This window comes from Pinus tabuliformis, chromosome Q, assembly GCF_031772625.1.
Source record: "Pinus tabuliformis cultivar Carrire ecotype Pingquan chromosome Q, CPIR1, whole genome shotgun sequence".
Lineage (NCBI taxonomy): Eukaryota > Viridiplantae > Streptophyta > Pinopsida > Pinales > Pinaceae > Pinus > Pinus tabuliformis.
Window position 1 is genome coordinate 943,133,579 of NC_142296.1, and position 26,625 is coordinate 943,160,203.

The 26,625-nt window shown below is 40.5% G+C and overlaps 1 protein-coding gene across 1 annotated transcript in view; it reads left to right on the forward strand.

The window, feature by feature from the left end:
• The window catches only part of LOC149222571 (chitin elicitor receptor kinase 1-like), a 361,400-nt gene extending 334,981 nt beyond the window's left edge, over nucleotides 1-26,419 (forward strand). The window contains exons 10-12 of the mRNA XM_089385512.1: nucleotides 25,376-25,514; nucleotides 25,688-25,786; nucleotides 25,878-26,419. Of these exons, the coding sequence (XP_089241638.1) occupies nucleotides 25,376-25,514; nucleotides 25,688-25,786; nucleotides 25,878-26,039 (400 nt within the window). The 3' untranslated portion in view covers nucleotides 26,040-26,419. The remainder of the gene's footprint in view (nucleotides 1-25,375; nucleotides 25,515-25,687; nucleotides 25,787-25,877) is intronic.
• Nucleotides 26,420-26,625: the final 206 nt, after the last annotated feature.

The following is a 26,625-nucleotide window of genomic DNA, read 5'->3' on the forward strand; positions in this document are numbered from 1 at the left end:
ACTTTGGGCATCAGATTATGGCTGGCCCCTGTGTCCAACAGGCAGTTGTGGAGGGTTTTGTCATGAATGGTCAATGAGACATAAAATGATGGAGAACTTTCATCAGCAGGTTCAGTCATTGGGCTAAGGACAACTGCAGGTTTATCATCTTGTAAATTTACATAGTCAGTGGAGGATTGTGTGGCTTTCAGCTCAAGAGCATCAAGGATAGGCTTTCTAAAGGCCTCACTCTTTACAAGTTCTATCAGAGGTACAGATATTTTTAACTTCTGGACTTCTGATTCAAAACTGAAAGGGGAAGGGGACTTGTCAAAGCCTCTTACCTCTTGAGCTGGTACTTTGAGGATAACTGGGTCAGCTGCTGGTCTTTTCTATTTGATGGTCTGATGCTCTGTGGGGACAACAACTCTTTGGGTATGATTCTCTTTGACATTACTTGTTCTTGACCTCAAGTTGTATCTTTGATGTTCATCAGTCTATAGAACAACTTCTCTGTCCCACTCTTGACTGGTCTGATCCTGGAGTAATGATTCTTCATAGGCAGCCAATGTCAAAAAGGCAACACTGCCCATATCTTCCATGCAATGAATTTCATCCTCTTCTTCAAACTGCTCCTCCTCCATGACTACGTTTTGGAAAGGAGCCTTGACCCTTTGTTCTTCAACAACTTCTTTACCCCTCTGAATGATCTGCAATTGTTCATTTGCTCTTCTGAATGGATTTGGATTTCTTGGAGAAAATGTGTTTGGAAGCCTTGTTTTTCCAAAGCTCTGCTCAACCTTCAGCTTAGATATTTCAGCAGCGAATGACTATCATTTTAGTCATTTTGTCTAATTTAGGCTTTGAAGATGAAGTAGAGGAAGAAGAAGCCTCACCTCCTTGCCTTCTTTTATCAGCATGGCCTTTGAGTTTCTCTGCAACTATGATATTAGATTCCACCTCTAAAGCTACATCTTGCATTTCAGCTAGAGTGGCACATCTTCTTTCTCTCAATAGCAGGCAGAAATCAGAGTCAAAAGCATTGGCATAGGTGAGTTTGGCAGAGGTGGGGGTAGGCTTTACTTCAGCTGGTATCTTACTATACATACAATTGAATATTTTATTAAAATCAGACAATGATTCCCCATTTTCCCTCTTGAGGTTTCCAAACTCAGTATGGTAATGTAGTAGGTCTTTCTTATCGCCCCAATGCTTCAAAAATACATCATCTAAAGCTTCAATGTCTGCTATAGACCTAGGGGTCAACTCTCTAAACCACTTTCTAGCCTCCCCATACAAGCTTTGGACAAATACTCTCATCCACACATCATCCTCACTAATATCTAGGTTATTAGCATAACTATAAAAAGACTCTAGGTGTTCTTATGCCGTTACTCCCTTTGAACCAGTTAACTTAGGCATGTATTTCTGATATTCTCCTGTAGGCATGGCATTTAAAGGAACAGGCAGGACTAGGGGTCCATACCTAGCAGCAATGATTTTTATTAAAATCAGACAATGATTCCCCATTTTCCCTCTTGAGGTTTCCAAACTCAGTATGGTAATATAGCAGGTCTTTCTTATCCCCCCAATGCTTCAAAAATACATCATCTAAAGCTTCAATGTCTTCTATAGACCTAGGGGTCAACTCTCTGAACCACTTTCTAGCCTCCCCATCCAGGCTTTGAACAAATACTCTCATCCACACATCATCCTCACTAATATCTAGGTTATTAGCATAACTATAAAAAGACTCTAGGTGTTCTTATGCCGTTACTCCCTCTGAACTAGTGAACTTAGGCATGTATTTATGATATTCTCTTGCAGGCATGGAATTTAAAGGAACAGGCAGGACCAGGGGTCCATACCTAGCAGCAATGATTCTTTCCATTTTGGTGGGTGCTTGTTGGTCTGCCATGATTGGGGTAGATGGAAGAGTACTGGTCGTTTGGATGACAGGAGACTGAGGAACGAATGATAGAGATAAAGGAAAATGATGGACTGTATGGGAGGCTTTCTTTGGACTGAGATCCAAAGGGGAACTTATTGAACAAGGAGCTTTATGAATCTTTGGGAAATTTTCTTCACTGATAGTACTAGGCTCTATATTTTCAACATGAACATGCTCAGCTACAAGCCTCTCTGGCAGAGATACATAAGATTATTTAGGCTTACCTGATCCTGATGCTCCTTTCTGTGATGCTTTTCTTTGCTTGACAATCTTCTCAGGGTTAGGCACTGGGTCAACTGGTGATTTTTGAGGATTTCTCCGAGTATGCCTCACAAACTGAGCTAGAACTGTAATGTGGAGTCGCCAATAGGTTGGTCCTCCAGTAGAGTCGCCAGATAGATGATTACAACCAGAAATGTGTCCAGACTTTGTCTATCATCAAAGCTGGAACTGTGTCGTTCTCCCAGGGAAGCTGAGCTTCAATCTCCTCTCCCCGGCAACGACGCCAATTATGTTAGAGCTCCAAGAAACTCTCCTAGGTTGTAGCTCGGAGATGCTTGGTAACATATAAATTCAACTTATTGTTGCAATGGATGAATGGAAGGAATGATGCTTGTTCAAGCCAGATAACCACTTCTACTTTGTTTCACTCCAAACATGCGTGAACAGCCCCAGACTACAAGGCTTTAGACCACCCGCTACTCACAGTTTAGAGATAAGGTGAATACGGAGAATGCTGAGCACACCAGCAGATGCACAAGACCTTGTGATGGCCGGCGACAACCAGTAAGAAGCTTGTAAATCTATTCTACTAATGCACAGACAGGATGGCAGCTTTCCGCCACTAGATAGAAAGAAACCTGAGTAACCTATCCAATGATACATTCAACAATCTAACACATAGATAGGATGACAACTTTCTAGTGCTAAACCTTAAAGATCAAGAATACAGCATATCAGGCACAGCTTAGAATAGAGAGGAAATGGAAAGTGAGCAGTAAACAACAAAAAAAGCTTGTATTAGCTGAAAATGAAGACGAGACGCTGCAAGTGGAAAAATATCCACATTCTCTAGAAGTTGAACCTTACATCAAAACATCAACCATCAACCCTAATTACATTTTGTTTCTGGGTTTTTATAGATTTTACATTATAGGGCACTTGGGCCAATTAGGTATGGAGGGGTCATAATTGACCACCAACTGCATTTAACCGCCTGATGGAGTCCCTGACTGTGTTTGCTTGCTGTAGTGGGCAAATAAGATCTTCTCACGTGTTGTGTTGTCCTCTCAGGCGGTGGGAGTGTTCGTATAACTGATAAATGCTGCTACGGGGTCGTGCGTGTCCTTTCTTTCCCTGAGCCATACTGCCTGTTAAACATGGTTGTTGAGGCTTTATTGTGACTGGTACAGGCATGCTGATCACCTTCTTCCTTTGGACGAACAGAGTGGTCAAAGGACGTGGGGTGCATGGGTGAATCGACGAGTTAGATGAGTGGAGATAATGGCCGTTGGATCAAGGGAACAGATGGTGGAGATGGCTCTGCGGGAGTTATAGGACGAGGTGAGAGCGGATTGATTTTGGGCCATTAGATTTGGGGCGGCTAGATCTAACAATGATCGGGCGGTGACGCTGTGCGATAGTTAAACGGGTAGGCGGACAAGTTAGGTGGTATACAGGATTGATCGCACCGCCTTTGAGCATAAAGCGGTAAAAGGACAGGGGTGTGCGATCCCACTTGGAGGCCGACACGTAGCGGTGGATGAGAGAGAAAAACAACTCTCATCGCGTGCTATCGTTTGGGTGAGTTGCAGGTGCGGGGAGAGCAAATGTCGTTGGATCTCAGCGGGGATGATTGGACGATCAAGAAATGGTCATGTAGGTCACTTTATCGGGCGCGACGGGAGCTGTTAGATCGGTGGGGAAAATCAACGGCTGAGATGAGGCAATAGGTTAAAAAGGTGCAAAGGCGTATGGGAGGGTTTTATGAGGGTTTAGGCTTTGTGCTCGGGCTTAAGGAAAAAGGGGTTTTGTGGTTTTTTTAAGAAGAAAAACAAAGGAAACGGAGGTGAAGGGAGGACGAGCGGGGAAAAGGAAAGAGGTGAAAATGACCATTATGGGCCTCCTTTGAGCATAACCAACACAACCAAGCTTATCTCTGACCTCTAAAACCATGGTTATATAGCAGAGCTAACAGGGACACAGATGAGCGATACTTGATGGTATCTGTGGGGACTCACACTCCTGACCCTCTTCTACATCACTTACAGGAATGAGCGATCTGGTTGTTGTCTTTTGACACTCTGGGTAAGAGAAACAGGGGCCGTGGAGCTCACCCAAGATATTTGGATGACACTTGGTGCGATAGAGGGGAGACTTCTCAGTGGGGGCATCGAGTCGGTGTGCGAGTTGACAACCACAGGTTGAGGGATTAGGTGATCACCGACAGGGATGGAAAATCATTCATCACTGATCCTATGTCTGGGGAGCTGGTCACAGGGGAGAAATGTTTCACTCTTTCCACAGGGCATGTCTGGACCATGCATGAGCAGGGGACACCGTGTATGACTGAGATAGTTGTCTAGTTTGTATTCGAGTTCCCGACATTGTATCGACACATTCTCTAGGGGGCGGGTAGTTGAACCATTGGCGATGGTTGGCAAGAGCAGGATGGATACTTATACACTGATTCAATTGTGCGTATCAGATACCTATCTATTGGTTGCATTCACGGGGTAGCTATTTGGCACACGTGGTTTCCAATAGTCATTAGTACTACACAGTGTCAGGAATCGGACAGTTTAGCATGCCTTAGATTAGTTCATGATGAATGGAGCCTATATATGGGTAGCATGTAGGGACTAGAGATAAGGGCCAAAGGTATTCCATCGGTTGTTAGGGCTATGCCACAACAGGTTTGCCTATGTGATGCAGGAATTCAGCTGATCGATAGATCACTCGTGATGAGCAGAGTCGTGGCAGAGAGTGATATAGTTCTCTCTTGGGATGACATATGGGTTTCACAGAGGGTTTCATCATATGGGGAGGCAGACATTGTCTATTGCTGCGCAAGTTCAGAGTTAGATTTGGATGGGTAGGCCTTGGTGCCATGGAGATGCCCAATCAAGATGTGTCTTGCCTCTTTCAGTATTCCATCATCGAGTTCCAGGAGAGGAGGATACTGTCTGTGCACGATGGGGAGTATGACATAGTCAGAGTAATGCAACGTCAGCATGGTGACACCACTCTGGGACTAGCAGGGAACTAGGGCTTCACAACTCTTCGCAACTCAATGACCTTTAGGGATGCGTCGGTACTTCAGGGGGAGATCATACAGATCTTCCATTGGGCTTTAGCAAGTCACTGATGGAGCAAGGGACTTCTAGTACTTGCACCAGGCACGATAGTGAGTGGAGCAAGGGGAGCTTCATGTTGGACAGGATGGCTTGGGATCCTGGTATTGAAGGATCCTTTCATATCAGGACAATGTTGAGGTCAAGGACGATTTAGTGGCACATCTGGGACCTTGGAACATGTTGCAGTGACAATGGGGAGCAACAGTTAGAGAGGATGCTCGTTCAGGCATTGCTTGAGGACAAGCAATTTTTGGAGCATTGGAAGAATTTGTCGGATGAGGATGCCACCTAGGAGGGTGAGCACATATTGGAGCCTATGTTGCGGAGGAGCGCTTCCCCCCTGATCCCTCTCCCAATCCGCGCGGGAGCGACTCGGGAGCACGCTCCCTAAAAAAAATTTCGCTCCCTGCCTTTTCGGGAGCGTTTTGCCTTTTTTGCAATTTTTTTTTTGTAGTAATGTTCGAAATGCATTTTTTTTTAAAGAAACAAATAATTTTTGAGTGGGGCAGCTTAATGATCAAGTCTAGGCCCTAGTATTGATATGCTATTCATGGTAATGTTAAATTCTTAAAGTAAAAGTGACATTTTCCTTAATCTTCATTTTCATTCTTTTACTTAAATTTTTAACATTACCATGAAATGACTCAGGATGTTTGAGAGTGGTTTCGGCCTCATTGGATTTCATATGGAGAAAGTAAAATTTTAGATTTCATTCAAAATCCAGCAGACTTATCAGTTTTTCAGGATTTCAGGATTGGGGGATTGCAATGTTTCCATTGAATTTTGTCATGTATTAGGGTATGGAACTCATATTTAATCAAGAGCACCAATCCCTCTATGTACCTTGATGTTAGTGACATTGGTTGTCGAACTCCTCTATCATGACCCTCCTAAAAATGTACGCATCACTCAAACAAAATCTTGACTTGACATGCTATGCTTTTTCTATCTTATGTTAATGCTTAGAGCGTGATATTAATGACAAAGATCCCTATACAGATATAGAGGTAATGACAAAGATACCTCTGGATATTAATGCTTAGAGGGTGATATTAATGACAAAGATCCTGATTTTCCAACAAGACTAAAAAATTAAACATTTCTCATGGTGGCAAGAGGCCCAAGCATAAGAAATAGATAATAGATTTACTTCTCTTTTCTAGCTTCCAGTAGCTTTTATAACTATTGACTCTTTCATATTTATTATGATATTTTTTTTAACAAAATATGACAATTTAAGTTTGAAGTTGGTAATTATAACTCATTAGTAATGAATTATGAATATGATGCTTCATGAAAGTTGAAAGTTGTTTCATTTCATTTTATTTTATAACATTTCATTTCATGTTAGATATTATTTGTTGTAATGGTTACACTTAGTTTACAAGTACAACTTTGGTGATCAATGATGATAAATGTTATATATTGAATTTTGAAAGCTTGAAACTTTAAGATTGATGAATCATGAGACTCAATATGTTGTATGTTACTATGTTACTAACTTGTGGACGTGGTTGATGAAGATTATAACTTCTAGATGATTGTTGTTATATGGTTCAATCTATGTTTTTTTTTTTTTACTTTTTTTATATCTAATTCAATGTTTTACAACTCGGACTCGGACTCCGACTCGGCCGAGGATCGACTCCGACTCCGACTCCGACTCGGTAATGACTCGGCCGGCTCGATTTCAATGACTCGGTCGTTGTAAAAAATACATTAAATATTTATTTTTTTTATAAAAAAACATAATTTTAAATATTGATGGGGATGGACAATTATTCTGGTGCTGGGCAAGCAGCAAGCAGGAAGGGGATGAGTCATTAGGAAATTAATATAATTGTATATATGAATTGTCGATGAAGTTAAGAGGAAGAGGACTGATACTTTTAGTCTTCATTAATATCTTGATAGTGTAATCAGGCCTTGGTCTCCAATAAATGGGTGTGAACTATAAACTATAAAGATAAACTTCAGTTCTTTATCAGTGTCTCCCTGAACCTTGGAATTCTAATCCAAATTGCATCAATATCATTTGTTGCAGAGTGCATGGAAAGATGCATCAAGGCAGTATTTGAGTGCAGCATGTAATTGAAATGGTTCCTTCGATATTTACCAAAATTTATTGAACGATAAAAGAATTCCAATCTCTTGAGGTGACATATAGATAAAAGTTTCAAACAGACTTTTCCTAGTGCTCACTATTGAAATATGAGTCAAATAGGCAAGAAATACACTTCACTGTCATCATGCTGAGCCAAGCAGTGAACAGAGTCACAGGCATTGATAGTATCCACTCATTTCTTAAAGGGAGGCAATTAGAAAACGAGTAATCAAATCACCTTAAGGAATAATGAGGATCTGAATTTCAATATGTAATTGTAGTGGTTCTTATTGCCCTCAATATAATATTGGTGGTAATACAAACATTTTATGTACAGACTTTAAGCTTCTTTCAAATCTGAGGTGTAATTTATCAAGATCTTATGTCTCAACTCTCATAATCCTGAAATATTGTCTCAAAAATCACAAAAAAATCAATAAAATCACAAAAAAATGAATAAATTTCATGTTTTACGCTGCCCAGCTGTAGTTTCATTGACTCGGCCGAGTCAATACATGACCCGGCCGGGTTGACCGAGTCAACTATGACTCGGCCGAGTCATTGGATGACTCGGCCGAGTCATAGTTGACTCGGTCAACCGAGCCGGGTTGCTGGCCGGGTCAGAGATTTTGGTAATGGCTCGGTTCGAAACGGCCGTTTCGGAGTTGACTCGGCCGGGTTGTAAAACAATGATCTAATTCATTATTCTACATTTTTTTGTTGACATATATATATCAAAATATAAAAAATATATATATTATATAAAAAACGCTCTGGGATTCGCTCCCAAACCGGGAGCTTCTGAAAATGTCGCTCCCGCTCTCTGCTTTCGCTCCCGCTCCCAAGTAACATTGGTTGGAGCACACATCTTCGAGGTTGCTTGAGGGCAAGCAACATTTGGGAGGGGAGGATTGTCATGTCTCTTCTCAAACACATTTGTAACAAGGCACTGCTACACAATTTTGCACAATTTTGGCTAAGGAAGAGAACCCATCATTTTCGACTTGGGGACTTAGGAGGCAGTTCAACTTAATTTGGTTGCTAGTGGAATGTGGGGGCCACCTACATGGGAATTCAAATTGGCCCATTCGAATAGCTTGGAGGGAAAGTCGAATAGGTGGATGGAGGGGCCCAAATAAGGCAAGGGACGTCCAAGGAGTTATAAGGAGGGAGCAACTCCCATTTTGGGATTTTTTTGATACATCTTGCAAACAAAATCACTTGATTGTTCACTTTGCTGTTTAGCTAAGTCAATCGACTGTTTAGCCACAAATCTCTCAAGCGGAAGATTCAACCTCTACTTTGGGGGACCATCCGTGCCTGCCCTAGAGAGGCAGTTCTACAAGGATTTCAAGAGTTCTAGGGCAGTGACATAGCACCACCAACCAACGCAAAGCAAGGAGTGCGTATTTCTGGGCAGCCAGGAAACACGCAGAGGGAGATTGAGGCAAGCAGAGATCTGATTGCTTGTTCAGGAGTTGGGGAGCTGAGGTAGCAGCATTAGACCAACATTCTTGCTGGGTTTTACAGCCAGCTGAGCCAACATTCTAGCAATTCGAACTGCTGGGCTGGGGGACAGCGTAGAGGCCACACAACAAATTTTCGTGGTACTTGGGAGCAGCTGAGTTGGGCCAAGAGATCATCCGGGGAGTCAGGGATTGGATAGCACAGGTGAAATCAACATTTTGGAGAAGTTTTCAGGTGGATTTACAGGCAGTTTCCAGCAAGTTGAAATTGGCAGCTAGAGTTGAGGTGAGGCTCCAAGGGGGTCGAAAATCAAAAGTCTAAACCAGCCAAATTGTTTCTGGGTTTTGTTGGGTTTTTGACAAGAATCCCAAATATCAATGTGGAAAAAGTCGAAGTCGGGATTAATTCGGCAAGGGTCCAAAAGTTGAAAAACTCAGCAAAGTCGGGAGTTTTTCGAAAAAGTCGGCAAAATTAAAGAAACACAAAATTATTCATTTTTTTTAATTTTTTAAATATCTAGAGTATCCACAACATCTAATAAATGCATTTCCACATAAACATGTAAAGAAAGCTAATATATAATATGTATATGAAGTCTAATGCTACATCACATATCAAAATAGTGAATCAACTCCTGAATTTTGAGTCTTGTCTGAGTCTCAACTCTCAAGAGTCAAAATATCAACAAAAAATATAATAAATGTACATCATGAGTCATCTAAAAGTCATCAAGTAATCACTAATCAGTCACTGAGATCCTCTTCCCCTTTTACGGGAATAGGGAATGGCTTTGCCTTTTCCTCTAGAGGAAGAAGACCCTGCCCCTGGGGATACAAAATGAAATGGACTCAATCGTCCTCTAGAAGCCGATGGAAGAGGTGGCCTCTGTGCTATGCTGCCGCTGCTGTTGCCCACCCTAGATGGTGTCACCTCCTCCTCAGCATCCTCATCTAGCTCTGCTACTGCCTCCTGACCCTGATGTTGCTCCGCCTCCTCCTCCTCTATCTCTGGCTCTCCCTCCTCTGCAACTGCTACATCCTCTAGATCCACACCTAACCAATCCGGGATCGTGTCCAAGATCGGCCTTTCAGTCTCGACTCTCCATGCAGCGATGGTATCAATATTTTCCAATGAGATGGCTTCCACATCAGTAGGTTTCTGAAGTTGTCTCACCCACAATCGAAGATTGTAGTAGACGTAAACCATGTCATTGAGGCGTTGGGGCTCCAATCTGTATTAGGGTCATAGATTGTAAATTAGTACTTCGAAAATTTAAATATTAAAATTAATCAAACGAATTCAAAAAAATTAATTTGAAATCTTTTTAGTTTTTACTTGTTGTGCTTTTTGGAGTGTATTTTGTCAAATACACTCCAGTTGCGCTCACACCCAGAGGAACTGCATGTTTGGCTAAGCACTCGAATGGCAAGCTTTTGGAGATGGGGTACTCTAGCACCATAGCTTGTCCACCAAGCATCTACAAGTTAAAAGAAAAATGAGAAACATAAAAAAAAAAACATTGAAATTCTAAACTTGAAGGTTTGAAACAAACTGAAGCTTACCTGGCATTTTGGTCATCCTATTCTTAATAGCCATGTTAAAACCAAATGTGCCACCTCCCATCCTATAGACCTCCATTTCTTTAGAAATCTCCTCACGTTCTTGCTTAGATGACACCATCCTCTTGACACAACTGAAGAATCCGTCCATCACCTCGGCATCAAATTTGAAACCACAAGCATAAGAAAATGTAGGGTTGAGGTAGACACCTGCAGCATGAATGGGGCAATGGAGGGTATTGTTCCATCGCTGATCAATCACTCTCCATATGACCTGTTGTTTCTCTAACCCCTCGTCTCCCTTATCTGCATAATAAGCACGGATGGCTTCTTTGGTCTTATCCATGGCCTCATACAAGTAGCCCATTGCGGGCTTCTCTCCATCAACCAACCGAAGAACCTTTACCAAAGGTTCTGAAATGGCACACACCTCCTCTACTCCTGCCCAAAAGCTCTGATCATATGAAACTAGTCTGCATATGCCCTCTCCCTCCGGTTTGCGGCTAATAGCTAAAGAACGCCAATCCGCTGAGAGAAACATGCTCTTCACCTCCCACATAGAATTCAACAGAGACTGAAGAGATATGAAAGTAGTGGCAAATCGTGTAATGGCAGGCCGCACCAACTCTTTGTTGTTGGTGAATTTTCTCATCAAGCTAAGCACAGATGAATGATTATATATAAATTTTGTTATGCTCTTGGATGATTCAACAATATCCCTCACAGTAGGAATTTTACCTATATCCTCCAACATCAAGTCAATGCAATGAGCAGCACAAGGTGTCCAAAACAAGTTAGGATACCTCTCCATAAGCATCTTGCCAGCTGCAACATAATTTGCAGCGTTGTCCGTTATGACTTGGACAACATTTCTTGGGCCTACTTCCTGAATGAAGAGGTCCAACAACTCACATAATAAACGTGCATCTTTAATGTGTGCAGATGCATCAACAGATTTCATAAACATTGTCCCCTTGGGACAACTAACCAAGAAGTTAAGAAGGGTCCTACCCTTCTGGTCAGTCCAACCATCTAACATGACTATGCATCCAGTGTGCTCCCATGATGCCCTAAACTCTGCCAATCTAGCAGTGCACTCAGTCTTTTCATCTTGAAGAAGAGGCCCTCTCAACTCTGCAAAGGTGGGGGCTTTGTACCCCGGGCCAACGACAGCGACAACATCAAACATAGGCTGGTAGAATGGGTTTGTCTTGGCAATGTTGAAGGGAACATCACTCCATAGAAGACACCTACTGACCAACTTGTCAGCTTTTGCCTTTTCCTTTTTTTTCATTGATGATTTGATCCCAGGTTGTGAACCAGCTGTTGTTCTAGGAACAAAAAAAGATGAGATAGAAGGATGAGTACCCATGGGTGAGGAAGGTGATGCTGCTGTAGAAGCACTGCCACTCTCAGGTCCCCCCACTCTTGAGCCCCCTACAAGTTGGTTTCTTAGTGCTGCCCTGGTGTCTTTTCCTTCCTCTTTATCCATCAATGATTGAATGGCCCGTCGGATGATTTCTGGACTTGGTTTTGTGCAAAGTTCAATATTTTGGCCCGGAATTTGCCCCAAATGGAATTTTAATCTGTTGATGCCTCCTGACATATGCTTGCCACACAACTTGCAAGTCAAATACATTCTATTGACCGCCCCAGTTTCGGGTATAACATCAGGCTCACCAAACTCCCACATAGAATCCAAAATCCTCGGCATTTTGTTTTAAACTTTGAGCTGGAATTTAAAGTTTAAACCTGGGCACAAAAAAAATTGAAACAAATTCAAATCAGCAAAATATAATTAGTAATTTGTATTGCACTCAGAATTTAGAAACAAATTAGTAAATTTAAAATTTAAATTACAAATTTACAGTAATTTTAATTTTTAATTTTTTAAATTTTTAGACCCACCGAACAGTGAACACTTAAGCCATATATATTTAATATTTATTATTATATGTTAACACTGTGGGCTCAATTTCTGAGCTAGCATTCTTCAAGTGGGACTGATATCCTTCACCAAAAGGGGACTGATATGCTAGAGTCTTGTTATCAAGCTGAATGAAGGAGTCAAGGACTGTGTGTTTTCATTATTTGACTGATATAAAATTATAAATAACTTAACAGCTATACTGTTTGAGAAAATAAAGTTATAAACAAAAACATATGTATCTCTTTTAGCAAACAAACAAATGTCAAAAACATACCTACAGCGGCCAGCCTACCTCACTCAAACTGTTCGATGAAAGTTCTCTGGAGTCTGAGAGTCTGAGACAGATTACACAAAACTTTGGAAAATTTATTGGGTATTTAATAATTAATATATCTCCAGGAGGGTATCACCGTATCTTACAATGGTCATAAGTTGTTAAAACTTAACAGTGAACGCTGAGCGGCTGAACAGTTGTATAATATACAATGACATAAATATTAAATATACATAACAGTTATATATTTTGTCGATTTGTTATTTGAATTTTGGATAATGGGCACAGTGAACGCTGAGCGGCTGAACAGTTATATAAATAATAATATACATAAATATACATAACAGTTATATATATTTTGTCGATTAAATTGTTATTTGGATAATGGGCACAGTGAACGCTGAGCGGCTGCCGCTGAACATTTATAATATATATAATATACATAAATGATAACAGTTATATATATTTTGTCGATTTGTTATTTGGATAATGGGCCATGGCTTTCCGCTGCCCGCTATTAATCATAATGTATTAATAATTTAATACGTAGCTTTTAATTTTTAACAGCGTATAGTCTGGACTCTGAGGCTCTGAGCATACCTTGAGGCTTGCGGGGGCTCCTCTTGAGTCTTGACTCTTGCAATGGCAACGTTGCAACTTGCAAATGCACACCGAAAATTTGACAGTCGAAACCCTCGATTCTCCACAGCGGAACAAGCCAAAACACAGTGAAAAACTAAAACGAACGATTTCCGGCTTTTTATGCCCGCGGACATAAATTTTTTAATGCCAGCCGATTTTTTCAATCGACTCCCGATTAAATCGGGATTAATTCGATTTTATCGCGATTTTTTCGTTTCTTAAAAAATCGTCAAAAAGTCGGCCGATATAATCGTTTCGCCCAAAAAATTGCATTTTTAGGAATAAATCCCGATTTTTTCGGGACTTTTTCCACACTGCTCTAAGTGTCAGGCCACACCCGATCAGTGTCATCACCTCCACCATCACATCATTATCCCGGCTGATGAATGGATCTTCCCTCCAAATCCCCCCCTAAGGGATCTGAGAAGTGACTCTCCCTATGTGTCACCAGTGATGGCACCACTGCTCCGCTCCTATGCATCCTCTGTGCCCCACACAAAAGTGAAAAGCCCCCAGCTCCATGCAAGACACTATCTGGTGGCCTGCCAATGCCACCTCCTCCAACAAACTCCTGCCAGAGTATGTTGATCACCCAGTGATCCCGTGTACAAATGCCATACCAAGAAAACCAAAAGAGTCTGTCCATAAACTGGTCGGCCAGTGGTGCTGATCGGACTCCCCTAGAGAATGTGCATGCTCAACTACTAGGTCAACTGCACCATCCCAGTTGTAGTCAACCGACATACATGGGAAATGATAGGTAGTCCCTCCCAGATCCCAATGCCAGTCGGGGCTTCCAGCATCCCCAGTGCCTGGAAACTCCTGCTGACCTCCACCTGGGTCCACTACCATCTCCATAGTCCACTCCACCGGGTAACAACTCAGAATCTCTCACCATCCAACCCCAAGAGAGGGATCGAATACACAAACTCCGGCACATAGAACAACCCCAGCATGGGGGTGTTGCACCGTGTGCAACTTAGGTCGTCTCATCTCGCTATCCTGGTCAATACATACAATCTAACTAGATAGCTCTATCTCCCTCTGTCTAATGGGCCAAGGTAACCTAACAATGCTGCAAGCCCCATCTATGTATGCCTGAAGGGGGCTCCTCTCACACTCCAACGTGCACTCTAGCTGCACAAGTAGGGAATCCAACTGCTCCCCAACGTGAGTCAATTTGGCCGTGGACTCAGCACAAGCCACTCTCATGCCCTCTAGCTCCTCGTTCTGCTGCAAAATCACCTCTCGCACTAACACGACCTTCCTTTTTAATGCTAGAAGGTTAACCTGAAATTGATGGAATTGTCGTGGGCATCTATCACCTGTAAACTTGGGCATGGCTCTAGATACCGCAATCACTGTTAGCAGCTCGTCCAAGGATGGCACCCCATCAACAAATGGCTCTATGCGAGTAGGCTCTATCCTCTGCACCAGGGTGTCAACTGGGGCTATCAAAGAGGTCCCTAATAAAGGTGACTCCTACGCCACACTGGGTATATCGATGTGCTCCTCACCATCCTATGGGCTCTCAACATCATGTTCAACGTCCTCCTCAAGCTCCCGATATCTAAAGCTAGGTCTCCATTAGCAAAAGTGCCCCCTAGTCTCACCCTCTAACTGTCTTTGTCTTGTCTGCTCCTTTTCAGGAGATCTGGTGCCCTAATCTGGTCGACTTTCCCCACACGATGTAGATGGCTGCACCCCTACGACTTGCTCACCTCTAACATCTTTGTTGTAAGGGAGAGGATGGGTTTGGTCTGTCACCCTCCTCAACTAGGCCAACCTCTCATTGTCCCAATGAATTCTACCCCAGAATTTCTACATATTGGATTTCGCTTGAGCCACGGGTTTGTCTCCGGTTTCACTCGTCATGGTGCACTCATACCCAAAGCTTCCATGATCTTCTGGCTAATTTCCCACAATTGGGCCAAGATCATGCTTTGATACCACTGTAATGTTCCAAACTTAAATAAATAGTGATATGCAAAACAAAAAAGATTTATAGCACAAAAATTTTAAACAATCAGCGAATGCTCATAAAAACTCTGGAATTAAGAACCCGTTGAGCCATTTTATTAATCAATGGAGCAAGTACAATAGTATGGAGGAATGCACCTGGGCTTGCCTCAATGGCAAGCGTGATAGAACCCAAGTGATAATACAATGATCTCAAATGTTGGAAATTACTGCTCCTCTAATGCTCTGCAATGCCTAGAAAACTTCACTACTACTTGGAAAGAGACTGCAAGAAACTCCTCCTTTGTTTTCAGAAAATGATGAAACTTCAGCCACAAACTCCTTGGCCAAAACCCACAAAAACCCAGAAATGGTTTGGCCCGATTTGGACTACCCAAAATTGACCCCCAAAGGCACTATTCAATCCCCAACAATTCTACACTGTCTGCTGCAAAGATACGGCTTAAAACCCCACCTCTGATGCTCAGAAAATTATGAAACTTTATCTTTGGGATCCTTGTCAAAAACCGAGAAATACCCAGAAAGGATTTTGGCTAGTTTAGACTTCTTAAATTCAACCCCCTCCTTGGAGCCCAACCTCAGCTGCAACTGCAAAACTCGGCCTGCTGGAAACTGCCTATAAATCCTCCTGGAAATGCCCCCAAGTTGCTGGGCTGACCCTTGCTATCCAATCCTTGACTTCCTAGGTGAGTTGTTGGCCTAAAACACCTGCTCCTAAGCTCCACGAAAAACTATTTAGTGGCCTCTGCGCTGTCCCCTAGCCCAACAATTCGAACTGTTGGGATGCTGGCTCTATTGGCTGTAAAACTCAGCAAGAGTGCTGGTCTATTGTTGTTATCTCATCTCTCTAACTCTCCGGCAAACAATCTGATCTTTAAGTCACCTGACACGGGGATTCGAGTGTCAGATTCAAACACGTTGACCCCACGGAATAGGACACGTAGGATTCGTTATATATATATATATATATATATATTAAAAATTAGATATTTCTTACACATTCTCATTAATTATACAAATTCATTGATTTCAAACATAGATCTTCATTTGGATGTTAGTTTTACTGTTTACAAAGTAAGTTAGTAACATTATAGCATGCATAGTACATACAAAATTCAAATACTTGTCACTATCACATAAATCATAAATGATAAATCAATGAATCATAAATTCTAAATTCATAAATGATATATCATAATACCTATTCAATTCATCAATGATCCAATAGGAGAAAGACAAGATAGTAAGATAAAGACACTGACAGCTATAGTTTTCTCATTAAGTCATCAAATCAAAATGTGTTACATAGGTATTGCAATGCCAATGGCAAATAGATAGAAAATATAAAACAACAACAGATATACAAGCCTCAAGGCAGTAGGTAGCCCATGAGTCATGAGTCATCAATCCTCATAGTTATCATCAGAATCAACATCAATGTCCTCATCATCATGGTCACCACTACTCTCCTCTGCATCCTCCTCCTCCCCTGTGTCCATAGTTGCCTCTACATCTGCTGGTGTGGAGGATGACCCCTCTACAATATCATCGTCATCAAATCTAACAGGCTCTAGCACTGGATCATTGAGATCCATGTTGGCCAATGCCAACTCCACACTGCTATCCAGACCCATATCATCAGGAACGACATCCCACATCTTTGTCTTTCCCTTCAACCACTCTTCCCTCTGCTTGTAAATAAGACAAAGGTTGGTGTGCACATACACCATTGTCTCTGCCCTAGACTGCTCAAACCTGCTCTTCTTCACACTATACAAATTCCCATATGTGATCCAATTCCTCTCGCAACAAGAGGATGAAGTCACCTAAGAGAGGAGCCTCATGGCTAACTACTGAAGAGGAGGGCTTGTTGCCCCATGATTTGCCCACCAAGAATAGGGCTTCTTAGCCCCCCTGTCTCTAATCACATCATATCTTGCAAATCGACCAGTGCCAGTGGAAAACTCTACAAAGACATCCTCCACCTCATCAAGCAATGCTCTATACTGAAAAACCCGTCTGAATGCATCTTTCCTCCCCTGTGAGATTTCACCATCCATGTGAGGAGGGAATCTACGGGAAGGTCCACCATTCAACCACTCATGGCTATAGTATTTTGGGTTCAATGAGTGAGCCAAACAATGTAAAGGTGTGCAATTATTGTCCCATCTGTTGACAAGAATATCCTGTATAGTACCACAGAAGGCCTTTGGTGATGTCTCGTACTCAGGGCACTCACTCTGTAGAATAATTCTCCTCACAGACTCAATCATGGAATCCCATCCCTCATAAACCTCTCCTAGGATGGGTTTGTCTGTATCTGCAAATCGAAGCAAAGAAATGATAGGGTCCATGATTTGAATAATTAGATCTATGCTCTCCCACCAAGCATCATCTAGCACTGTGTCCTTCACTCTTTTAGAGGCTACTTGATCTGTCTTTCTCCAAAAAGACCAAAACTCATAAATAACCATGGCCCCAAGAGCAGTCTTGACCTCCCTCAACCTCTTCAACATGATGAATGAAGAGGCAAACCGTGTATCAGCAATCTTCAACAATGATAGATTGTTGTAACTTGTACTCCTTGTAGATAGTGAGGTCATTTGTATGGTTTTGCACAATGTTACGGATATGTCGTGCATCCTCAATAATGTTACCAATCCAAAGCACATCAGAAGTGATGGATTTCAGTGCTAAGTTCAATGAATGGACAACGCCAGGTATCCAAATCACTTGTGGATATTTAGCTTCCACAATCATGCCAGCAGCCTTGCAAACAAGTGCATTATTTGTAATGATTTGCACACAAGAATCAACACCTACATCTTCAATAACTTTAATAAATAACTCACCTATAAATTGTGCATCCTTGTATTCTCCAAGTGTATCCACTACTTTCAAGAAAACTGAACCATTCAAGGAAGACACCATGAAGTTGATGAGTGGGTGTTGTGTTGGATCTGTCCATCCATCAGAAACAATGCTAACCCCAGATGTTGGCCATGATGCTTTAATAGGCTCAAGCATTTTTTGGACCTCTTTTTTTGCCTTCGTCAACAATGTGGTTCTAAGCTTCTCTGAACCAGGAGGCACATACCATGATGGAGACCTGTGAGTTAGAGCTCGGCACACCTCAATAAATAGAGGTGAGCATGCAACATTAAAGGATATGAAGTTTTGATAGAAAAAGAAGGCAATGGTGAGATTAAGCTCTTCCCATTTCTCTTTTTGAAAAATCTTGTCCATTGGACCAAATGATATTGCCTTTCTTTTTGCTACTTGTCCCCCAATGGAACATTCAAATTGAAATTTGGTGGTGCCTTTCCTCAAATGGAAGGGGGTCATCATTCTTGGTTTTTCTTGATTTTGCAGCCACATTTGCCATACCAACAGTGAACTCTTTTTCCATTTCTTTCCTCTTTTGTAAAGGAACAACTTTACAAGCTCCAACTCCACAACCTGGTAAAGCCAACAAATGGCCTTTGACATGGTAATATGTGCTTGTGAAAGAACTCTGGCAAAAGTTGCATCTCCAATGCACATTGCCTCCTCCCTTCCCCTTGATGCTTGGCCAAGGTTGCACAAAACGGGGAAACGGGTACGAGTTTCCGAAACGGGAAGCGATACGAAACACGACCTCCCCAAATTTTGGAAACGGGGAAACGCGAATATATATATATATATATATATATATATATATATATATATATATATATATATATTAAGACATTTAAGAAGTATGTGCAATCATAAAGCATATATGATACATTCTAATTTATTACATTATGATAAAATTGTCAATTGTCAATGCATAAACTATAAGTATCTAAATTTACATCACATTTACTCATGAATAATCACATAATGAAAATAGAAATATCCAAAATCAGCCACGAGAAATTTCTAACTTTTTGTCTCGTGCTTGACTGGGACTCTCCTCCTACATAGTCGAATGACCTTAGTGCTCTTGATTAAATACAAGTTTCATACCCTAGTACCCTACATTCTCTTGATTATTGGGAGTCTCCCCTGCATAGAGGGCTTTGTTCTCTCGATTAAATACAAGTTCCATACCCTAGTACATGATAAAATCCAATGGAAACATTGCAATCCCCCCAATCCTGAAATCCTGAAAAACAGATAAGTCTACTGGATTTTGAGTGAGTTCTAAAATTCTACTTTCTCCATATGAAATCCAATGACGGCGAAACCACTCTCAAACATTACCATGAATTGCATATCAACACTAGGGCAAAAGTTCATTTTTATAACTTTAGACAGGCATCTTGAAGCAACTTGAAGTCACTAGGTTAACGTAAGAATAGATTAGAAAACAAATTAAAAAAAAATAAAAATAAAAAACACAAGTAAATGCTGAAACGTGGGTCGTATAGCCCTGAAACGCATTTCAGGCCGTACTGGCCACGTTTCAGTTTGGTGAAACGTGGCAGTACGACCTGAAATGCATTTTAGGGCCGTACCAAACGCGTTTCAGCGTTTCGTACTCGTTTCCGTACGGAAACGCCCTCCTACCCCACGTTTCCTGCAACATAGTGCTTGGCCCATCCTCTCTTGTGACATATTTCCACAAGGGATATTTCTCAATGTTGTCTTTAGGAGGAAGTCTTCCCTCAACATTACTTGCAGCAAACTCTGATGATATTGGGGGAGGAGGGGCATCTCCAATGGGGATATTCTTCCCCTTCCTTTGCCCCCTACCTGCTGCCCTTGATTGAGCCATGAATACTGTAAAAAAAATCAAAACATGCACAAATTTGTAAAATAAATGCATATACAAACCGCTGTAATAGAAATGAAAAAAATAGAGATGAAATGCACTTACCTAGTGCTTGAATCTCCTTGCCGAACACTCCAAACCCTTAGCTCCTTGCCCACACCTCATTGTCTGCAAAGATGAATGAGAGAAATGGTAGACAATTAAAAGAACAACGATGTTTTAAAGCCGCAGGTTTCACTTTTACGGGATTCGAATCCCAAAATCGGGACACGATGTGTCCTAACGGGACACAACCGGGATTCGATCATGTCCTGTTAGGACACGTCGTGTCCCGTTTTTGGGATTCAAATCCCAGCGAATCGTTTCTAATTCGTAGGATTCGGACACTTCACCACTTTTGGGCGAATCTGGTTTCAGAGTTTGATCTCTGCTAGCCTCTATCTCCCTCTGCGTATTCTCTGGCTTCCCAGAAATACACACTCCCTGCTCTGGGCTGGTTGGTGGTGCTATGTCACTGCCCCGGAACTCCTGAAATCCTTGTAGAACTACCTCTCTAGGGCGGGCACGGATGGTCCCTCGAAGTAGAGGTTGAATCTCCCGCTTGAGAGATTCGTGGCTAAACAGCAGGTTGACTCAGCTAAACAGCAAAGTGAAGAGTCAAGTGATTTTGTTTGCAAGATGTATGAATGAATCCAAAAATGAGAGTTGCTCCCTCCTTATAACTCCTTGGGCCTCCCTTGACCCATGTGGGCCCCTCCATCCACCTATTCAACTTTCCCTCCAAGCTATTCAAATGGGCCAATTCGAATTCCCATGTGGGTGGCCCCCACATTCCACTAGCAACCAAATTAAGTCGAATTGCCTCCTAAGTCCCTAAGTCGAAAATGATGGGTTCTCTTCCTTAGCCAAAATTGTGTAGCAACACCCTGTTACAAATGTGTTTGAGAAGGGTCATGACATCCAAGCAAAGACGAATTCAAGTTTTAAGAGGTCGAGACCTTGATTGAGAACCAGAAGAAAGGACACATTGTTTGGGACGAGTAAACACTAGAAGAAGGGTTCGATGGCCATTTTGGAGGGAAATTGTTCCTACTTGAGACCATGACTTTTCATCAATTTAATTAAGGGTTTCAGTGCCAACTTCATGTGTGAACCATAACTCCATTCACAAGACCTGAGTTATATGATTTATGCATCAATCTCAAGGCTAAGTTAGTTTGTAAATCAGAATTGGTCTCAAGGGCTGAATTGTTGTATTGTTGCCATATCTATGAGGACAAATTGTTGGTGTCGGAGTTGATAACCCAACCTCAAAATTATTATCTCTCTAGCCACATTCTTGTTATGATTGTAGAAGGAGGATCAGACTGCCCCTTATCATTCTATGTATGCTTTTAAGGCAAAAGGGATTGTATCATTAGCAAATCCCACGAAGATTTGGTATCAGTCACCAAGGATCAGATTACAGAACTAAGGAGTCATTGTTCTAGATCCGATATCCCATCTCAGATACCGATAGCAGTTGATATCACAATCCAAATACCTGTAGCAGGTCATTTGTCAATGTTCCACCGAGTTTCCAGGACGAGGAAATGTGGGAGTTAAGATACGCACAAGGGGGACGTATATAAGCAACCCCAAAATTTAGAGAAATTTCGGGGAAACAAGGGGATGTCAAATTCATAAAAATTATAAAATTATTAAAAATTTAATATATAAAAATAAAAAATAAAATCCCAACAATATCTCAATAACTAAATTAGTAAATAGTAAATCTTAATAATTATGAAATGTACATCTAAATATGATCATCATTTCATATTAGACTATTATGAATCAGAATTATCATTTGACATTTTTGCAAACATCGATGTGAAATTGTAAATCTAAAAGTAATTACTAAATTAAATCCATCATTTGACATTATGCAATGTTCCATCTAAATTCATCATTTGACAATGGGCATTAATATTGTGTAAGGTATATCTAAATTAAATTAATCATTTGAGAATTGAAATTACACAATGCATATCGAAATTAAATTCATCATATGACAATGACATTATGCTAAAGTCTAAAATAGCCATAGAATACTCAACTAAAAGTAAACATAGAAAGTAGTGAAAACACTAGTAACTTTCTCAAAAAATACTAAATAATAAATCGCAATTCCAATCCGGTAGCTCCAAGTCACAAAATGAAAATTGCAGCTCCAATCCAGCAACTCCAAGTCACAAAATGAAAATTGTAGCTCCAAATGTCTCGGGCCCCCGATCGATGGTAAATCCAAATCATAGCAAATTGCAAATGGAAAATGTCGAGCATCAATAACAGGAAAATGTTGGGCGGCAAGGTAAAATGTCGAGTGACAATAAAAGGAAAATGTTGGGTGGCAAGGTAAAATCGTAGGGTTAATTTGAAATGAATGAGAAATGTGAATGATTATGTTTTAAAGTTTTAATTTATCCTTTAGATTTTATTTTTGTTTTTTAATTATATTAAAATTTGTAATTTTTTGTGTTTTTAATTGTTATTAGCAAAACAATTGGCGGGGGGGGGGGCGCTTTTCATCACTAGAAAAAAGCCCCCCGGAGTTTTCTCAAGTTTCCCCAAAAAAGGGGATGTGGGGAAACGTTTCCCTAGGAGTTTCCCCGTCTCAGGAGCGTGGAGGAGCGAGGAAGCGTATCCCCCACCCTAGGGGGCACATCCCTGTGGAACGCTGTCATTTGTAGAGGCCGAATTTGGCATTATGCCTGTAGTAGCATATCTAGAGAAGTTGAATTGGTTTTCAAGCAATTCAAAGATAAGTTCAATTGGCAGATAATTGTTCCAGGTGTAATCTCTACAGTTGTAATGTAACTTGCCATTTCGCTCTCAGTAAAGATCAGTCTTGCATCAAAATTGTTCTCATTCCATATTGCATGTGAATTGTTGGTTGGAATCTCTGTGTGAGCTTTGAAGTGAAAATCTTGGATTTTGTAATCGAACTGTTTGAAAAAATGTGTCAAAGAGCAATTTGAATGTTTTTGGAAACATTTGCTTGAAAGAGTTATTAATGTGCTCTAATTTGACTAGAAGATTTGCTTGATCGAAAATGTTAAAGCTGTAGCATAGGACATGTTTTGGTATTTACTGTAAATTTTCCATTTGGAATATTACATGGGATCAAAGCCAAGCATTGTGCCATGAGAAAATCCGCATTAGAGCCTTGCTAGGAACAAGATTACTTGTAGGTCTAGGGGAGATGCGAGGTTCCACTGATCTAGACACATGGGCTCTCCACACCACTTATGGTCATCTTTCATGAGATTGGGGGAGAGAAAGAAGTAATCTATTTAATAGGGTTTGTACTAGGTGGACCCTATAGATTTTGACCTTTGATATCTAGTACTTCCCTTGGAAACAAAGCTAGAAAACTTTGGTCGAGGTAATTGAATTTTTGTAAAAGCATAGTCCACATTGGCCATTTATGTTGTACTAAAGGACAACCTACATTCGTAGAAAAAGGAAAGGGCTATTCCAATTTGAAAATTGTTCCAAAGACCATATTGATAAATCAAACACAAATACCTAATCTACAAAGCTAGCACAAAGAGGAAGTTGTCAGCATTGCCTAGAGACAAGAAGGTTGATTGGAACAGTATGAGTGGGACCTATTTCTCCACAAAATCTTCTGGTATTTATACCCATGAGAATGATAGATTTGTATAATATTTTTGAAAGCATTCTGTTGGTATATATGACCCACCTTCCTTAACTGCAAAGATCTTCATTGTAACTCCATAGTTTCAAATTTTGTTGTATATTTGGCATTTCCAAGCTGCATTACGGAGTATTATGAAGATTCATTGGTAATATGCATCTTTTCTTGGCGAGAGTGAATTTTGAGTAGGTATTACTTTCCCTTATTTTCTTGTCATAAGAAAAATCTCTCTGTATTTATATATATTTTAAATTGTATCTATACACATCATGAGTCTTAATTCCTGGCCTAATAATTAGTTGCCATAAATAATACTAGCTTGGCGTCTATTTATTATTTCTTAATTATTGGGGCAAGCTAACAAATAGCCCTCATAAATTAGTTATTATCAGGGTTAGCTTGCTATGACAACCCTTGGAAACTATTTGTCACTTGGTGAGATAGCAAAGACAATCCTTCAACAAGTATAAACAATAAGTGATGATAGAGATGGTAAGTTGGTGGAGCCATGAATTAGTGAGCTAGGACTATGTTAGCTTTGACCACCTAAAGAACGGTGTTAAATCATGTGAGGTTCGATTATTTAAACTTTAAATAGTTTTGTCAACACTGTGGCATTCAGCATGTGAGTTTCAATAACATAGAAGATTTATTGATGGTTATATCATCCATGTCGAGCATATTTGTCACATTGTATCACCAATTTTCTTGTAGTTTGGGAAAGTTGCATCGGATGCCAACTTTTTCTACAAAGTTGTGTTTGAGATTTTGTTGTGCAGATAAGAGACTAGTTGATCTAAATGTGTGTGTGTGCTAACGGGATTACTGAAACAACAACATAAGTTGTGACGAGCTCAAGACACACAATCACTAACTTATGGCATGGAAAATTATTAAGATAACTTAGACATAAATGGATCCATGCATTGAAAATTCATTCATGCAATAGATCAGACAACAAAGTCAACTTAGAATTTCCCTTAATTGAGTAGAACTGTACAACGAAATATTAACAAGGTGAAGCTGGTAACAACAAAGATTCAACAGACAAAACAACTTGTTTACAATCTCATGATGGGGTATAAAGTATCTAGCCAATGGAATATAAATCACTTTGTTTCCTATTTGTTCATACTCTAAATTACATAATGTACAAAAGTTTTGGGAAGAGGAAGAGAGAGAGAGGAAGATGATCTGTCATCGCCGTTGGTCTTCTGCATGTTAATTGTTGAGTTGTCCATCTGTGCCAATGCATTTGTTCTATTTTGTCTTGTGTTTACATAAGGATAAGCATGACTTCTCTAGTGACGGACTTAATTGATCTCCGGATTTTTCTGTGATCAAATATTCCCACTTAGAAGTTGTTGGATCCCAACAACTTTATTTCTAGCTGGGGAAACTTAACTTTGATTTTCTCTAAGGTGTACAACTTGTTGATTTGGGATGGTTATCCTTTTAGTCCAATGTAATAAAGTTTTGGGGTTCCTTGTCAGGTTGCTTGCTCTTTGTATTGTAGAGCTGCATCTCCTTCCAACTATGTGCCAACTTTAGCAACAGGCTCTTCATGAATCGATGCAATAGATTCTTCTTCATCAACGTCTAACATTGATGCCTAGTAGAGCTTTAATATATGCATTCCAATTTATTAGCAATGGCTTCTGTTTAACTCTCAGATATGTGGTACTATTTTAGGTATGCTCAATTTGGAGAGGTCTCACCAAAAGTGGATGTTTATGCATTTGGCGTCGTTCTATATGAAATAATTTCAGCCAAGGAAGCTATTGTAAGAATAGATGATGTTTCAGCTGAATCAAAAGGACTTGTTACTCTGGTTTGTTTTTTGCCCCTTCTGATCCTTGAGCTTTGTTTTCAAGTCCAACTATCCAGGCCAGAAATTCAATTTCAGAATCAAATCTAGGTTTATGCGAATTGGTAGTAGTAACATCAGAGTAAATTTATCATATTGTTGATTGCTGACCTACTACTTTTTCCTTGTATTTGTAGTTTGAAAGTATTTTGAAGGACCCTAATGGACGTGAAAGTCTCAGAAGTCTAATCGATCCCAGGCTCGGAAACAATTATATGCTTGATTCAGTTTGGAAGGTATGTGAAGTCTCAAATTTAGAGCTAGCATTTCCATACTTTAAATTACGGTAAATGCCCCCTAATTTGGTTTACTTCAATGGCACTGTAGATGGCACAGCTTGCAAGAGCCTGTACTCAAGAGAACCCTCAGCTCCGGCCCAGTATGAGAACAGTAGTGGTGGCACTCATGACGCTGTCATCCTCAACTGAGGATTGGGATGTTGGTTCATTTTATGAAAACCAAGCTATTGTGAATCTAATGGGCCGTTGAAGTTATTGCATAGAGATATTCTTTAATTTTATTTTGTATAAAGAATTGTGTTTAGTCTCTAGTGCAAAAATCCACTGGTTTTCATGTTTAAATTGACCATGACTCTAGGGACTGAGATTTGAGTATCAGCGCTTACTCATCCTGTGATGAGTACATATTCTACTCCTGTTGCAGAGTACTGATATTTGAACAAATTCTACTCCTGTTGCAAGGACTGAGGTTTGAGTATCAGTGATTACCCATACTGTGATGATTTCAAGTTCTATTCCTGTTGCAAACTTCCGAAGAGTTTGTGAAGTAAAGAAACACATACTTTTTCTCAGAGGAAAAAGACACTTCTTCTTCGTATTAAATAAAAAAGAGAATACATATGCTTATAATCGATTCTTTCTTTACAGTCTTTTATAACATATTAAACTTGTCCTCAAAAATGTCTATTTGTTGTTGTTCTTCTCCTATATTCTTTCTATTGTCTATTCAGTATCATGTGTTTCCTGGATATTCATCTATCCATATGTCCCCATTTGTTGTATCTTTATGCTCTAGATCATTACAACGTAGTTTCCATCACATGTTTCCTCAAAAT